This window comes from Athene cunicularia (genome assembly GCF_003259725.1).
Source record: "Athene cunicularia isolate RWA chromosome 2 unlocalized genomic scaffold, athCun1 chr2_part1, whole genome shotgun sequence".
NCBI lineage: Eukaryota > Metazoa > Chordata > Aves > Strigiformes > Strigidae > Athene > Athene cunicularia.
Window position 1 is genome coordinate 104,690,579 of NW_020799095.1, and position 18,764 is coordinate 104,709,342.

The 18,764-nt window shown below is 35.5% G+C and overlaps 1 protein-coding gene across 4 annotated transcripts in view; it reads right to left on the reverse strand.

Annotated features, from left to right (window-relative positions):
- Positions 1 to 3,353: 3,353 nt before the first annotated feature.
- SS18 (SS18, nBAF chromatin remodeling complex subunit) overlaps positions 3,354 to 18,764 on the reverse strand; it is a 43,084-nt gene continuing 27,673 nt past the window's right edge. Inside the window, exons 5-10 of one of the 4 annotated variants that reach the window (XM_026842844.1) lie at positions 13,940 to 14,107; positions 13,126 to 13,230; positions 10,880 to 10,972; positions 10,035 to 10,157; positions 7,234 to 7,367; positions 3,354 to 5,033 (exon numbers count right to left, since the gene is read on the reverse strand). In XM_026842844.1, the coding sequence (XP_026698645.1) occupies positions 5,007 to 5,033; positions 7,234 to 7,367; positions 10,035 to 10,157; positions 10,880 to 10,972; positions 13,126 to 13,230; positions 13,940 to 14,107 (650 nt within the window). In that variant the 3' untranslated portion in view covers positions 3,354 to 5,006. The remainder of the gene's footprint in view (positions 5,034 to 7,233; positions 7,368 to 10,034; positions 10,158 to 10,879; positions 10,973 to 13,125; positions 13,231 to 13,939; positions 14,108 to 18,764) is intronic. The other 3 variants (XM_026842846.1, XM_026842845.1, XM_026842848.1) reach the window with 3 other exon arrangements.

Here is an 18,764-nt window from a genome sequence, read left to right on the forward strand (position 1 = left end):
AAAATGTGTATTTCTACCAAGCCTGCCCTAGCAAATGGCATTTTTCTACAAGAGTATCTGTAATAGACCTGTGTCAAGATGCCAGCACACTTCTGGCAACACCAACTGCAGGAGGTGATTAGAATTTATGCTGTGTAAAATTAACTTTTAGATTAAATGAAAATTATGAACCAAAATGCAAAAGCATTTATATGGCAATTCACCTACACCATTTGTTTAAAAAGCGTCAAGGCAAGTGAATATAACACAGCACTCTGAAGAGTTCACAGACTAATGGCTTTGGCTATTCCAGCAGCTTCCTTCCCAGCCCCACAGCTCTTCCATACCAGAAACCCAAGGGGTAAACATGCAGAGTCACTGACATACTGAACTATCTTCACTTCTTAAAGGCCAAGTGAAGAATAGTAAGGGAAAATTAGAAAACATTATCTGTAAAAAAAGCCTGAAAAAAACTCCCCTTACAAAATTATCAGATCCGAGGTATAGGAAAATCATACATTCTGCTAGATTAGTCAAGAATTTGTCTTGAAAAACTATGTCATAGCAAGATTATGAGAATTCAATTACAGCATCCAGCATCTTGCTAACTTGAAACGTAAGCATTTCACTATTTGCATTATTTGGATTATATATTTCACCGTGGGGGGGGGAAAAAAAAAAATGTGGAACAGAACACTGCCCCACCAGTTCAGATCTACATTTAATTTTGCAACCTAAACCAACAGTCTGCTGCTAATAGGGCCTACTTCTAGGTTTTGCAGAATGAGGTTCTAAAAGTTATGATAAAACACAAATCTAAATATACTCTCAGTATTTAGTGTTAAGGCACTGACAGAAGTATCTTCCAAACTAGCATGCTGCTTGTTGCGTAAGGCTGTGAAGCATGACGTTTTACATCCTTTCAAAATAAACTGTTTCATCTTATCTAATGTAACCATGCATGTTCTCATACATATATATATATATATATATATATATATATCTCCATCAAATTCATTTTTTAAATCCTTCTAAGCCCCTGGCTTCAATAATATCTTAAGGATTGAGTTTGCAGGTGTGCATGTCGTAAAAAGCATTTCTTGTTACTGATTTTAAAGGTGTTGCCTTTAATTTTTATCATGTTGTCCATTTTCTTGCAAAAACTACGCTGTTATGTACCACTGTTTGATACATACCGACTTCTGAAATGAATCCCAAACATACTTCATTCAATCTTGACCACTCATTACCCACTTATCTTTTACCTGAGCTGTCTTTTTTTTGATATGGGAGATACAAGGATTAACACAACAATTCAGAGTGCTGACAGAACTCTGAGCAGTGTTATGGTATTTTATCAGGCGTTCCACATCACTGCTTTTTGAACATTTTGGTGGCACTCTGACTTTCGATACCCACTGAACAGAAGTTTTATACTGCACGAGCCATAGAATTTCTCTTGACTGATTAACTGCGTATGAGTAAAATGGTATTATCCCATGCAGTACCTACTTTGTTGTATGCGTAAACACCAGCCACTTCTTAAATTCTGCTACGGTTCACTGCATTTCAACAGTTTTAAGTCCTGCATAATCTAAGCAGCACCATTTCCACCTCATTTAGCTACCAGACTATGTATTCTTTTCTCAAATTTATTTGTTAAGTGTTAATCAGTGGTCCCAATAGAGCCCTGGCATAATTTGTTATCAATCTTCATCATTTTTTATATTTAGTATTTATTCCTGTTCTCCCCTCATTTTATCTAATTTTCACTGCTTCACAATCCACCTTACTGCATGCTTTATTTTTATGGTAGCAGCTTTTCAGAGAACTTCAGGCTTTTTGAACAGAAAGATGCCATCAGATTGTGCTATCTCTTACAATAATTCTAGCAGATAAATGGGCACATTTTATTGGGGGTGTTTTGTTTTTCATTTATACAAACATAATTTCATATCCTTTTTTTTTTTTTTTTTTAATTTAACTTACTACTTTATCCAGCTATCAATTCACTTCAGAAGGTTTGTTTGGGTTCATTTCATAGGATTTCACCCTTATGTTGCTATTTTATGATACGGCAACTGTTGCCCATGTAGGATAAGCAGCTACTTTCATTTTAAACTTCAGGGTTTCTGACTAAATTCCACCTGGACTTGCCAATGTAACAATTTCTCTTCATCTTGTAAATTTAAGCATTCTCTCCTTTTTTGGAATCTCTAAGTTTTATATTTTTTTAAATCACATTAAAGTGTTTCAGCATCCTCTGTGGTAAGAAATATAGAAGTACAATAATATTTTTGCACTGAAGTCCTTGCCCCTCTTTAATCAGGAGTATTTTCCTCAGAAAATCAATTACTTTAAACACAGCCAGATCCTCCATTCTCTGAGTCATTCACGGTGCAGGACTGGAAATAAAACCATCTGAAAAGGACAAAATGTGACGGCAAAAAATCACAGCATTATGGTAACTAAAAGTCACTTAATTCATTAACTCCTCTCTTCTTTACTCTTTGAACATATGTATCATTTTTGTTCACATATTTGATTCACGGTGTCAGTCACCCTATTAGGTCTTATTTTTGACACTGTACATGTAAAATGCCAAATGTAAACCCTTTTTTACTAGTTTCCTATTGGTTGGATTTTATTTTTATAAAGAATACTTACTAAAATGAACCTTGCTATTTCATCCTGCTCCTCTCGTGCATTCCAGCTTCTTTTTTGTTTAGAGAAAACAGGTTCTTTTTTAATATATAATTTTAGTAGAAATCTTTTCGCATGGAGCTATCTCCTCTCAAGTTGTTCTTCTGGCAGAGTATCAGAGGAATAAGGTAATTTTTGTCACCACCAATTAAAAAGTTTTACGAAACAGGACCGTTATAAAACAATTAAACCTTGCAAATGCAGTAGTCTCTAGGAGGGAAACCCTGGAGGAAATTCTGCTTATTAAAATTGCAATTTTAGTTTCCATTAAAAAGTAGAATAAGACAACAGAAGATGGGCTGGCAAGACAAATTATTTCTTAATGTCAGTTGAGCTTATTTCAAATGAGATAACATATCTACACCAGGTTGGGTTCAACCCATTTTTGCCTCCTCAACTCATTTATCTAATTCAGTCATCTTGATTATAGCCTCATGGACCTTCATTTTCAGAGGAAGAATTTCGTAACAAACAACCTACACAACATGCTGATTACTGAACAGTTAATTCTAATTAACTTGGCTATGGCAAGAGAATTTTGATAAAGTCCTAGAATGCAAATACAGTTTGGTTATTCTGGCCAAACTTCTATAAAATAAAAACGCAGAGCAGAGTCTCCAGATGAGACATCAGAGTGATAGGGATCTAATTTAAAGAAACAAATGAGAAAATTAAAATCACAAATAATTTATTCTTCCGTTAGAATTGATGGAGTACAGTTTTAAATAGCAATGAAGTACACAGTGGTGGAAAATTGGCACAGAATCTACAAGCATTTCATTCATAATAATGTTCCTCATGCCATATCTGTTCAAACCTTGATGTGTATCTTCTATCAACTTTAAGAAAATTGTTTTCCCTTTAAAAATTATGAACAAATTTAAAATCTGGTCTTCTATGTGTGTTACATATTATAAACACCAGTTGTTTTTTTCTCCCCAGACACGATTCTCAACTGAAAAAAAGAAATCATTTAACTCCTGGGCTAATTTTAAGTTTTGTCCTTTATAAAAGTTGTCAGGAAATGCATATATTGCTGCACAACAGAATATCCATTTATCTGATATACAGTCGCAGGATGGTCTCAAAACCAATTTTTTGTGTACTATGCTATTGATCAAGGTGCTGCCTCTATCTCACATGCAACACTATAAGCATTAACGCAGTTCAAAACAAAATTTGGCATTTACCTTACCAACAGGTTTTTTATTTGATGTTATAAAACATCCCTTGGTCTCATGTTAACCAATAAGAAAAATGGACACACACAAAAAATGCCCCCTTTCTAAAGATATTAACTCCTAGTTAGGAAAGTTTAGATAGGCTTTACAAAGTCTTCTAGGCTATTTTGATACATACAAATTATTCAACTAAAGGTTAAAATACACTTATACAATACAGCCCTGTCCTCCATATTCTTTTTCAAGTTCTTTGCATATTCAAGCCAAGTAAAATTAACACTTGTCATTTTCTCTGTTATTGCAATTATTAATAGGGATTACAGCTTGCTTATGCAAAGCTGTGACAAAACACTTGAGAAATAAAACCCAAACGTTTATCTTGTTACCCAAAAAACGTTGCAGAAAATTGTCAAACTATGTTAGAAACAATTTTTACAAAAATGCTTCACTCAGAAAAATTGGAAAGCTTAAAAAAATTTATCTTTGCACAAGACTATATTATACTGTCCTTAATTATGTTCCCCTTTAGATAACTGGGATTCTCATTCTTTGTACATGAACCTATCAGTGATGTATGATGCTCTCCATCTTTTTTCACTGTTATCTTTATTGTACACCATTTCAAGACTTATACAATCAAGCACTTATCATGCCCCAACCCCTTTTTAACAGATTTCTTATCCTGCCCAGCGAGTAGTGTACTGTCTTGCATATTCACCACATGAAAAACATAATATACAAAATATTGCTGCTGTAAAAAGTGTGCATTTCCCCTTTCCCCCTACAAAAAAAATCTGTGGAAAAAATATTAAATTCCCATAACCTTCATAAACATACAAAGCTGTTCGCACCTTTCAGTCTGTAACAGTCTATTTGACATACAGTTTTCAACTCACTGCAAATTGTTATGTCACATATTTTCTGTCCAATATTGCCATCTAGAGTAGAGATGTGAAATCAGTTTCTGAGAATCTACAGTCTTTAACAATTAACCCATAAAGACTGTATACCACAAAACAGCCACAAGATTTTTCCAAAAGCTAGATGGAATGGGAGGTTCTCATCTCAGGAAGATGTCTGCAGTGCTGAGGAGACAATATGGCTGCTAGTATAGATATTGCCTACCGGAATGTGAGTACTTTTTCACTGTTGGTAATTTCCATACTGACCCTAAAAAAGAAATTCAAAATGCATAATTAGACCACAAAACATATTTTCCTGTATTAAAAACTGAAATCAGAAGACCATCTAAATTAACTATGATGGTAGAAACAAGTAACAATAAATGATAATTATGCCAATATGATTAGGTGGCACAGAGTTTCACCTCACTACAAATCCTTTGTGTTTTAATGTAGAATTAAGACTGATGATATGGATTTAAAGCCAAGAACCTAAATTGATCAGAAGAGTTCATCTTTAAATTCAATAGACTGCTGTGAAATCTGCAAAACACTGTCAAAATTAAAAGATGAGAATTATTTCCTACCTAAATTTTGAAAACACTTTCAAAAAGACAAGGTCACCTAAATTCAAAGTATTTATGAAACTAACCTGCTTTCAGAGATACCTAAAAATACTCATATAAAGCATCACAGAATGGACTGATAGATGCATCTCAAAAATCAAGGCACATCCTGGTGAACATAAAGAACTAGTCAACATATCCTATACAAATCAACTATTCCACAGATCTGATACAAAGAAATATTACCTTTACTGATATTCTCTATTGCTTTTGACAGAAAGTCATGTACAGCAGAGGCGGGCAGAGGTGAAGGCATCAATGCTACATGCTTACCATGCTCCTTCACCACAGGGTTCAAGGCTTGCAGAAACAAGTAGTGCGCTATGAAGAAAACATTCTCCAAACTGTGGTCCCATCACCATTCCATGTTAAGTACCATCACAATAAGGCCGTATTTTAAATTCCAGTTTTATGTTGCAATGTCATTTTTTTCCACTGTAATATGACAACCAGTCAGGAAGAAGAGTTTCAGAACAGCTGCCAGACGAGAATTTAAGCAGCACAAATTCCTATGGGAATGGCTAGTATGAAAGAGTCGAGAGGTCTTCTATAATTGAGTTTCCCAGTGGAACTTAGATTGCACAAACTGGAGCATTACAGCCTATCTACAGAGAGGGTTATTCACTTCCACGGCACAGAAACATGGAAGAAACTCAGCAAATTGATATTAAGTTTCCTTGACCCTATATTTGCCATAAATAAAGCATTTTCCTGTAGCTTATTATTTGCAGGAGGAAACTATTAGTTCAGTGAATAAGCATTTTGTTTTAACTATTAGATAATTACAAGTAATTACATCTCTACCACACTGAAAGAGATCTTTCTTTCTTTCTTTCTTGCCTTTTCTAATTTCTGTAGAAAGCAAGCCAACTGTTCTCCTTTAGAAACTGAGCAACTGTGGCTATTCTCACTGCCAAGGGCAAGTTCTTCTTGAAAATTCAGCTGATCTTCTATTGACATATCAGGATTTTATTTAAACACTAGAACCATAACTTGATCATAAGGTATATTTAGTTAGTCTCCATTTTATTTGCACCAAAGAAAGTAATAGTGTACGTTTGAATCTGAACGATTCATATTGCAAAGATTAGATTCTTACAGTTTAGTACCTTCTACGGGAATAAAACCTCCGCTTCATCCTTTAATTAGAAGACAAGTTTTTTTCCAGGATCCTCCACTACAACTTCAGCCTAGAGTTCTGGTGGTTGTTTGTTTTAAACTTATGTTAGTAGTGACAGGAAAGAAGCAGTGGATTTTACAGGTCACTTCTCTCTCATGTTCAGTGTTCCTTTATACTGCTCAGAGAAAACTGGTGCAAAAAAATAAGCTTCATGTCTCCCCACACAGCTCTAAAGTAGAGAGACTTCAGTTGCACACCAGAGGTGGTTCTGCAACTGAAGAGGAGAATTACTGTACTTGTGTTTGTGGAAAATCAATTCAAGCATTTTTATTACAAAGCAGTAATGAAGAATGATCCACCCGGAGATTTAGGAACCTCATCTTTCATATTAGTCATTCACCATGAGGCTACGGAACAGATCACCTTAATTTTTGAGGTCCAAAAATACTGTCTGGAGTGCCTCACTTCGCCAAATTGCATTAAAACTTTGTAAACTCAGAAGAGAATGACTGACCACACCAAATGATTCTGGGTAGCTCACCTGGAAATAAAATCCGTAAGAACTGAATATACACACCTGAGAGATCATGTCCTCAAATTTCATTAGTTTAAATGTACACAAGAAACTAAGATTATCAAATAAGTAAAAATCACAACTAGAACTAGACAGTCTTTAAGATACGTTACAACCCAATCCACTCTATGATTCTATGAAAGAATACCTGGTCATATCCATAAGGCCTCTGCTGTGGTGGCTGTGGTGGCCCAGGCTGTGTGGGTCTGTATCCCCCATACTGCTGGCCTTGTCCTTGTGGATAATTGGGATACTGAGGTCCTGGACCACTCTGGGAGGGGCCTAGAGATCATAAAAATGCAACAAAAAAAAATTTAAAAAGATTGCTTAAGGTGTTAGGAAGAAGAAAACAGTAAAAGCATTGAATTTTACAACTGAGCAACACTAAGAAGTATCACGATGGTGGAGTTAGGTCTTTTTCTACTTAAAAATACATCAGGGATCAGTGGTCCTCCCATCACCCTTGAAAGGACCTTAGCTGACAGGGCCTGTGCTCCAACCACAGAAACCTTTCCTTTTATTTATATATTATTTATTATCAATGCATGTAGTTCCACAGATGGGGTCATAGGACAAGGAAGAACAAAGCAAGAAATGACAAAACATAAACATGAGCACCTTCCAGGATTTAGGGATGCACACTCTCCTCCTCATGTATGCTGCTCCAGTTCCAGAACTTTATAATGCCAGGAGCAGGCAGATGATCATCTGCGTTTAGCTTTGGACCTTTTGAAGAGACTAGCAGTGCTGCACCGCCAGAAAGTCAGTTCTCACACCACAGTAAGCAATCATAAGTCAGGCAAACAAGTAACAAGTAACATGCATAAAATGAGAGATGTGACAACCAGTAACGCTATGGTGAGATGGAATAAGCCACTCTCTCCTCCATACTCCTCTGGTCATCTGAACTTTCCAGGAAAATGATAGGAAAACAAAAAAAACCCGACAACTTTGGCTCCAGCCTTTTTTTGGCTGTAAAAGGAAGCAGTTCTTTTGTCAATACAAACTCTGTTACTATTCACAGGGACTCAAACTGTCCACACTGCATATTAGTATCATCAGGCACTGCAGCCACATTCTAAACAAAATTAACCTCATCCCTTCCTATCTGGGAAGGGATGGTGTATACGTATATTTCAGTGACACTTCATAAGGATCTTTTGCTGTGGATCTAAGTTAGCTTCTTCAACACTTCCCGCAAAAACTTCCTGGCAAACAGGAAGAGTGACAACTATTTAGGAGTGCTGTCTTTTAAACAAACCAACACTTTTCTCAGAAGAAACACATGTGTTTTAGCAACAGTGTGATTCAGTGCTAGAGAGGGCTAGTTTTAGCTACAGGCACTGGACAGTAAGATGACATCAGCTGGTAACTCCTTCAGTAGTTCTGGATCTAAGAGACAGTCAAAATGATGAACTGGAGAAGACCTGAGGCTATTACCATTCTCCTCAGGCCTCAAATCCCCTTGAACTATGCAGTTTCAGATTTCTACAGTGGAACAAAACCTTGAAGATAAAAAATAATGACTTGGATGCTGATTTATTTTAACAAATTAGAAAGCAATTAAATATTAAATCAAGTAAGGATACTATATCCTAAGAAGTGCTGTGTTCAACTGACAAACGAAACTTGGTTTTATTTATTCATGGTAATTATTTATAGTTGAATCCTAAATATTCAGTGATAGATTTTATATCATAAAAAAGAACTTCGGTATCTAGTTCTGTTAAAAAAATAGAAATTGAGAAGTATGTTATTTGGGCTTACAAATTACAGTGGTCAAGTTGCTCCACCAGATTTCTTTATTCCTTTCCTCTAGTATGTCTTAACCTAAATTTTCAGAATAAGTTAAATTTTACTTCTTTACCTACAACATTTACAATAATGAGCTGGAGGGACCTTCACTCTGATCTTTATTCTGTTCCTGTATTACATTTAGCAGAATATAAGTACTTGAATATTATTTCAGAACTATCAATTCATCCATTACTTATGAAAGAAGAAAACTTGCTGAATCTCAGCGGATCCTCTTAAAACTTAACTCTGTCTCAACATAACTGGATTTAATGCAAATCTGGCATTTATCTACATGACAAATAAGTCAGCCATGCACTTCTTCACATACCCACAATAATGACAGTTTTAGCATTTAAGCCTCCAAGAGAGCTAAGAATTAAAATATACGAAACTAGATTTCAGAGATTCCTTCTTCGAGACATATACACAGCCTTATGCAAGAAAGCAAAACTTGAGAGCAGTATTTTCAGTATGCTTTTCTGACCTCAAGTTTTCAGAGGTAATGGACAAAAATTACATACTACTACTTTAAGTTTCCTGTTTGGTAGGTTTTCCTTGAATCCAAGGACTACATTATCTTCCTTGTCACACAGTATTTCTCATTCCTGCCATACTTCAAGAGGTTTGCACTACTAGTGCAAATTTATAAGACAAACTCTCTTGAAAGCTGCATTGGCAGTGCTTCTATTCATTTCCTTATTGATCAGCGCAAGAATTGTAAAAGAATGATTCATGGACATTGGGTGAAACTTTAAACTAGTCTTAAAAAGATCTTGTTCTAAATGGCAAATCCAGGGATGAAAGGGTATAAATAGCTCTCTGACAACTTTTCATCCTCCTGACTCTGTGTTCACCTACACGGGACAGGAAACAGCAGTCTTTCTGTGTCTTTCTAAATTACAGACACCTCCTACAATATTTTTTAGGGACCTTCAGTTTTCTATGTTACCACATTGTCCTTGACTGCCAACACTGGATCTACTTCGCAAAAGATGATGTCTTCTACATCTCCTTGTTTTGGCCCAGTAACATTGTGGGCATACACCTTTTTTGCACAAGCCTGGGCTTTCAGCTCAGTAAACCAGGAATGGTATAACATATGAGGATCAATCCTGCTCTTTTTTGTGGCTGTCTGCATCTTCAGGTTCTTACCATAACCCTGCTGTTGTCCTGGATAGCCTTGTTGGCCTGGATATTGCTGCTGTTGTGGTGGATAACCCTGCTGTTGGGGTGGTCCTTGATACGCATCTTGCTGCTGACCATATTGCGAGTTTCCTGTAAGACGATTGCAAGAAAGCAAAAACTTATAAAGATACCTACTCTATTTTTTTTTTTAACTCCTAAGATGCACAGCCAACAACACAAGACCAAAATGAAAATGCAATACTGATTTCAAAAACTGAACAAAACAAAGAAAACTCAAACCAAACAGAAGGAATTCGGCCAAACAAACTGCAGTTAAAGCCAATTTTGCAAAGTTGAACTGCAGCATTTTCAGCATCTCTGCCAAACGAGCATTACATTTACTGGAACATCACAGTCATAAGATCATGACTATGCTAAATAAAATAAAAAAAAAAAGACAAAATTAAGGACAGCTACAAGAGCACAGACTAGCTACACAAGATCAGCAAGCTGTTTCCTAATGGCACTATAATTATACAAAATATATACACACACAAAAAGATATACAACTGAACCAACAAATTTATGTTTAAATAAAAATTTCCGTTGAGGTAAAAAAAAAAAATCTCTAGAGTGTTTTAGTCATTTTACTGTTGTTAGAAATGGCAAATTGTGGTTATATATTTTAGGTGTTTGCAAGAAATTATTCTGAATGCTTCAAGTTCCCTGCAATTTTCAAGACAGCCAGCAACTAGTATTCTACAAGAGCTTTGCATGGGTATAAGTTGTGTTGTGCAAGAATTTTTGTTCCCGTTGCGGGTGGGGGAGGAAAGGGAATGTATGTGCGTATGTGTGTGAAGGTATATAGATACCTCCTTCGTAGTAATGTTGTGAGGAATCCTCATAAGGCCTATCGTAGCCTTGTTCAGGATACGACGGTTGCTGATAACCGTAATCATTATGACCTACATCAATTCGACAAGAGACAGGAAGAAACGTTAATGGCCTCTGAGTGAAAACCCTAAAAATATTTCATTTCTCAGAAAAATGAAAAAAATTTCAAGTGGATATACATGAAAAAATAATTTTCAATTGTATTAGCCAAAGACTTATTAATATGATTTCCTTTCATATTGAATTAACATGTGACAGGAAAAAAAAAAAGGCTTAATGCAGTTTTAGCAATATCACAGCAAGGGATGGTCTTAAACCTTCTGATAATCCTTGTTGGTGGGGAAAAAAAAAAAGGGTACTTTATCTTTCACTCAAAAAAAAAAGAAAGCATTTAGGCCTTTCACATGTAAATAACCTGAATTAAATTAGAATGAACAAAGAAAGCAATTATCATACTTTGTCTAACACCTGTTCTGCTGATCTCCAATTCAAAAGCATATGCTAAAAGCAGTGTGAAATATAACAAATAAAGCTCAATGAAGTTATGAACCACAGTCTACATCAAATTTTGCTTTTAAGTGACAGGAAAGCAACATTCTCAAGGTCTTCTCTACAAACAGAATTCCTACAAGTCTTAAGAAAACACTTCCTCTTACATTCCAGTCCTGAGTAGGATCATTACAAACAAACCTTCCTTTTCAGAGACTACAGGCATCTCTGATTAAGAAACCAATATATGCAAATATATTTTGTCTTGCAGATGACCAAAATACATCTTATTGCTAACTTGGTCAAGAAAACAAGCCAAAACTTTGTTTAAATTTGAAATCAAATGATACAGATTATATAAATTTTGAATAAAATTTTGGAATAAAAATAAGGAAAGAAGAAAACAGTTCTAAAACTAAGTGGTCTCTGTAATTAGTTCTGCAACTGTACCATATGATATTGACTGAATCTAACATAAATACATAACCATTAAAAAAAGTCTTACAGTAGGTTGTTTATGTTCTGTATAAGATTAATAATGAGGTAATGATAAACAATTAATCTTTAGAAGGAATGGGTCTTAGAGAAGTCATCTGTGCTGCCACAGAGCTGTTGATGGTAACACTGAATTGCCCTTACTACAGAAAATTGCCTGTAACCATTTAAAGTTCATGACTGTAACATAAAAGTTCCAAAATTAAAGCTTAGTAATTACAAGTTAATGCAAGCTGTAAAATAACTCTGCACATATGTCTCCAAAAATAATACATGCAAGCTTATAGAGATGTGGCTTGATGTATCTTAATATCAATTTAATGGAAATTAAAATTCAAACACCTAACTTGTATCCTTTTATTTACAATGGGTAGTTGCTTTGACACACAGCTTTGCTTCATATACATTTTTAAAACATTAACATCTACCACATTCCTTGAACTTCATAAGATACCATTAAGTTGCACACACGGTTTTATCACAGTAGTCATGAGTCAGCATCTTTGTTCTCCCAGTCTCTGCTCAGCCTAAACACAGGTTAATTGCAACTTTTCTGATTTATAACACAATCCAATAGCCTTCAGCACTCTAAATTCTGAGAAGTAGGAGGACAGATTTATGAAACTCAAAGTTCCAGTCTTGTCTTGAAAGCACTGGGGGGACTTCTAAAGAGGATTCACAATTACAATCTCCTCAGGGCAGGGACCATTTTATTCCTTTATAAAAATTAACTAAAGGCCCATACCATATCAGCAATAACACATTTGTGTGACTTACATGAAAACTAAACACTAAGTTAAAAAAAAAAAGAGCATTTACAGAAAAACCATGTTTTAGCAAGTTTTTCCACTCCAATAAAATCTTTAATAAAAGGATATCGCCCCCTCTTATTTATTATAAAGTTAATGACTGTTTTAATTCATCTCAATTATACTAGATATGCTAAGGAACTCTCCATACTTTTAGATAAACCAATTACAGAACTTAATTTTGAAATACTATAACTGTTGTTAGAGTTTCAAATGGGAGTACTACAAATTACATACTTTGAGTAAGTTGTAAAATTAACTAGTCATAGTAACTTAAACTGTAGTAACAATTCTGAATTTGAAATGTTTTGTAAATGTGAGGTATGATATCCAATTACTGTTCTTGCCTCTTTCCCTAATTTTGGGCATATGATTACATTAGTATTGGGCAGGTATAGAAAATGGGAAAGTTAACATTTATGAGAGATTACCATCAGGGTAATATTGCTGGTTCATGCCTTCTGGAGGACCTTGTCCACCATGACTGTATTGGTCCCCATAATAGTCTTCCTGGCCTGAGTACTGCTGTGGTGGGCCTGAAAAACCACAACCAGTCAATACGTAAATAACTTGTTTTCTCTGTTATAAAGCCTGCTAATTTCTGATTTTAGTATGAGAAATACTTCTCAAATGTACTCCCCACCCATATCGTTGCATTTCAGACAACATATGTAATCTGGTTTACTTAAAAAGTTAAATAAATGTATCTATATATATACACAGACACAGTTTGGCTGCACTAGATTGAGCACATATATATCGAATTTCAGTTTTGAGCTCATTTTAGGAACATGTGTATAACAGACTAAGGTGTTTAAAAAACAGAGTTACTCCTTTTCTAAAAGGACTGGGAAAAAAAAAGAAAAAAAGAGAACGAAGATTGTGAAACATTGTTCCTTTTTTGTAACTGAGCAACTTCAGAACCAAGCAGGTACTCTGTTCCTTTTCTGTACCTATTATTTAAATATCGAAACAGAATTCTGCATCAGCATATCTGAGATGAGTATTTTTAGATACTTTTTGTCAGAAAGACCTTAAAACAATAAATACTTGTCTTCACGTTTCATGGTGATACCAGTAATCGCTGCAAGAACCACCCGTAAAAGAGTACAAAAAAGAGTCTGCAAACAAGTCTGTGACACCTAATGATTTGATCGAAATTTGGTGTAAGCAAGGGAATGATTTAAAATAGTTTTCAAGATGGTTATTTAAAATCAATGTAAAAACACTGAAGGGAAGTCCTACCTTGCTGTGGCGGCCTGTATGGAGGAATCTGTCTTTGACCCATCATGTGATTTCCTTGGTTAACTTGGCCCATCATTCCCATGGGTGGCTGCTGCCCCTGGTAATGCTGGCCACCTGCTTGTGGCATGTTGTATTGCTGGGAGGGAGGCTGCTGGTGCATCATTGGACCTGTAAAAGGAAGAGTAGCAATTATGTCTTCTGTAAGACATGATTTGTCACTACATCTTTCAAAAAGACCATGGAAAACTCAACCTTTATAAACGGACCCAAAAAAGGGTCTGTATTTCTAGTGCTCTCACAAGCATTCCTTGTTTCTGGATCCATGCGAATGCAGGTGATCAATTCAGTAACTGAGTTACAAAATAGAACTCAGCCTGAATAAGGCTGCTTTCTAGATGATTCTTCTTTAAACTCTACAGAGACATTAGCTTACTTGTGCACAAAGATAACAGACACTTCTACCATTTTTTGTTTGTTTTAAAAGCATCTGCAAAGAAATCATAGATGAAAACCTGACGGCAAAGCCTCGGTAAGTCATAGAAAAATTATTTAACATTGTGAACTCCTTGAGGCACAGTTTTAATACACATGTAGTTGTTGTTATAGTCCATCAACAAGCCACGTAACTGTTACCACAAAATAAACAATTTTATGTAGTCTGTAAAGACCAACCCATGTGTACCAGCAAGTCAGTACCATGTGTACCAGCAAGTCAATCAAATAACAGGCAGTACATAGAAAGGCCCACAGGAATACATGCTCTGCCCAGCACTGAACAGTCCCAAGCAGACTGTAACAAAAATCTTCTTTCATACCAAGCTGTACCAAGTTTCTATGAACCACAGGAAGAGACCAGACGAGATCAAGTACTGCCCATATTTTATCAACTGAGAAAATCTAATTAGGGTGAACTTGGAGAAATGCAAACTTCAGTAATGAAAACAGACAGTTAAAGAGCACCCCACTGACATAACACAGCAATGAAAATTATGATTACACCATTTCATTACATGAGATTGCAGGTTAGGTTGATACAACTTTTAACAAAGAACAGCTTCTTCACTTTCTCTCTAGTACCACTTCAGAAAACTGTTATTCCAGTATTAAAAATATGAGAAAATAGTTGTGACAAGGAGCTAAACTTCTTAAATGGCATCTTCTAAAATGTCATTTTAACTTAACACATAGTGCACACTTTATAGTGATGAAACCCTAGGCTTTTCTTGTCTTTTAATTTATTTTATAAACTACAAAGCCACTAGCATCTCTAAAAAGTCACTAGCATCACTAAAAACCAAAACAAACCAGAATATCAAACTAGCACAGCCACTCCTTAGCCCCATCCCAGGAGAAAATGGTATCATCTAGTTTTCTGTAGGATAGATTTTGCCACTGCATTTAATATCTTAAAAAAACCCAACGAGGTGCTGGAGCACAAGCAGAAAGTCCTACACAAAACCACAGTATTGGAAAATTACCTAGATAACCAATACTGACAATGGACTTTATATAAGAAAAGGAATACATAGTCACTTAGATCCTGTCTATGTGAGGTTACAAGAGAAAGTTAAGCCAAATTAATTAGTGGTATGAATTCAAGTGCGTCAGTTAAATCCCATTAAACCCCCGTGTGGAATCTCTCAGTAAGAAGTAAAGTGTCCTTAGTTCTGTTAAGCTTCATTTTCCTCTGAAGATAAATATTGCCCTCTCTTAAAATGATCCAGTTATGATTCCATCCTTCAGCAAGGCAGTTTCTGTGTTCTGATTTTAAAGTTAAAAAAATCATTTAAGTTGAGATACTGTAATTATTTTTCACTTAGCAAAAATATATTTCATTTTTTGATCTTCTGAACAAGTACTTTAGATCATTCCATTTCACTGCTCCTGTTTGGAGGTACTGAGAAACATTAAGCAGCCTTGAAAAAAAAAAAAACCAACAAACTTGTTGCCATAATATTCCTAGATCTCAAGAAAGCTTGTTAATTAACAATATTAATATTAGTCACAATACAATGTGATAAAAATGTGTTGGGTCCCCATGGTGCAATGTAGAGGTTTTCTGTTTGCTTTTTAAATTAGAACTTCATTAACGCTTTGTAGAGCCACAATGAGAATTCACTACCCTGTATCAGACTGTGTATTGTGTTATTAACAGAGTGCCTGGCTTCCTTCCAGTTTGGTTCACATCTCTCTCTTATTAAGAAGATACCTAAAAGAATAACCATGTTATCTATTGTATCACACAACAGAACCATTTCATGTGGCAGTTTTGAGGGGTGAGGTAACTTTGAATTTGTTTTTTAATTTGAAAAATCAAGTCTACACTAAAGCCACATTTATTTGTTGTATAATACTTAATATGACATAAAACTAACTTAGAGAACCCCTTCACAAAACTTAAGTCAAAAGATTAAGACCATTAGTTCATGATCTAAGACTTTCTAATATTTATAGCACATACTTTTACTGACCACTTAAAATACAGCTCTCAAATCTCTGATCAGGTCACAACAAACCACACCCAGTGGAAGTCACGATCTCTTGCAGACTTGGAGATAAGACTTCTCATACAGAAGTTCACAAAACTCAGTGATGCAACAGAATGCTCATTGCTTTAAAAAAAACCTCTTAGTAACTAATTTTTTTGTGAATTTCTAGAACTATTTATTCCAGAGAGGACAAAATATCTGATTTGTACAGAGTCCAACATGAGTCCAACAAAACATTGTATAGGACTATCCCTGTAAATATGCAAGTACACAAGGAGACGATTGTCTTTCCACAGATCTATTTTAACTTTGGTAATACAAAAGCCCTATATTTTAGTATGAAAGCCCTACACAGCTTCTGTATATTCAGAAGGTAGTCTTCACACATCAATATACTGGAAGCATTCCTGGGATAAAAGTAGTAAGAAAAAGATGCTAAGGAGTAATACTGCAAGTCCTGTGAGCAGTGCAGGCAATTTGAAAAATGCAGTGTTGACCCGTATCAGTCTTATGAAGTAAGTGTATGTATAAAGCAAGCCAGACAATAGGTAAAACCAGAACTGTTCGTTGTTCAATTTCTTTAAAAACAGTCTACATTACTGAGAACACACAACTTTTTCCTCAACTGCACATTTCAAAGTCATCTATACCTATTCAATGAAAAAATGTGTTCCGGCTCCAGGCAGTGTCTCTTAAGGAGGACTCACATGTAGGGAAGAAGTGGACTTAAGTGAAAATGGGCTCATACCTGATCTTCTTGTAAGTGCAGTGACACAGTAGCAGTCTCCTGACAAGAAATGACTAAAGAAAACTGACAACCTAGTCTTCAGACATGTAAGATGAATAGAGAGAAACAGAAATGCAAACTAGAAGTGGGTTCCAGATAATCCTAACAAATCTGAATGCACTGAGGATGAAAGAGCTGCAGAAAACATGGTCTACTTAGCTTTGTCTCTTCAGCTGAAACTCAGAAACTGGTGGTAAATGCTATGAGACGACACGAACAACCTGCTGAGAAGGTTGAAACTTAGGAAAGCAGAGAAGTGAGGAACCACACTCACAAATGAACTGGTGGTTCTGCTGTTCTGATTAAAGAGGTACGGGAGCAGCTGGATATAACCAAAAAGCAACAGTATAAGCTATTGTTTCTTCAGTCTTCAAAAATATGTTGGTTTTGTGGTTAAGGCGAGGTCTATTCTTTAGAATGGAATTCTACACAGAATTCTTTATTCTTTACAACGTGTACTTGTATCGATAAAGCAGCCGGACATCCACGTATCAGCAAAGTACACCATGCCAGAATTACCATAGTAAATCTTGTCATTGTGTCCACTATTACATATATGTAAACTATACACCTAGCAAGGCAGCAGCCCTCAACAAAACTTCGTTGTTGTTTTTCTTCATGTTTATTTAAAAAAATGCATGTTATTAAACATAAGAGATAGTGTTAACTCTTGCAAGTGCTAGCTTAGGAACGATACCGTAGGGTAAATGTAATTTTCCATTTTCTCAAGATTCTTGACAAAAGCTACAATTCAGATGTACTTAGTCAAATGAACCAAAAACTTAAAGGTGTTTTAACATGAAGGGTAGTTTAAACACTATCTCAAAAGACTTTGAGGATACACATTTTTTGCTACTCCTAATGTATGACTAAGGCTGCAAACTGAAGGTAGTAGAAACTTCTCCACGCACTCCACAAAGTTCTCATCTCAAACTGAACCATAATTTCAGGTGTCATTTAAGAAAAAAATACATACAAATAAGTCACAAAAATATTTCCTTAGCTAGCAATGTCGCAACTAATATTTTACACTAGGGAAGAAAGATAAAAGAACAAACACTGTGGCACCTGTTTGCATCTGCAGTTTTTTTCAAGATTGGAGAGCTTCAGCGTCTTCTACAGCTAGACATTCTACAAATTCAGCTATAGCATGATTGCCTCCACATTCTGAAGTGCCATTTTATTTTTCTTTAATAGGTTAGATGTCCAGAAAATTGAGACTGCCCTCCTTGGTCCATGACATCATGGCTATTATAAGCAGTGGAGGTACTGAAATGTAACAGCCTCTGCTGCTTACATGGGAATGAACACATGGCAAGACATTCACAGAAGGTCCTCAACCTCAGAAATCATTTTGTCCTGATTTGTCATCCCCTGAAGATGTCTGTATTTCAGAAAACATTGAACGTTCCTATCTTTATATTCTTTTATGTGGACAACAAAAGAACAGGAATTCTGCACCTGCCTCATCTCTGCTGTCTCTATCATCTCTTCATATATGCTTGTAATTGAAAGAGCTCTGAAACTAATGGAATTTATGTGTTTATAT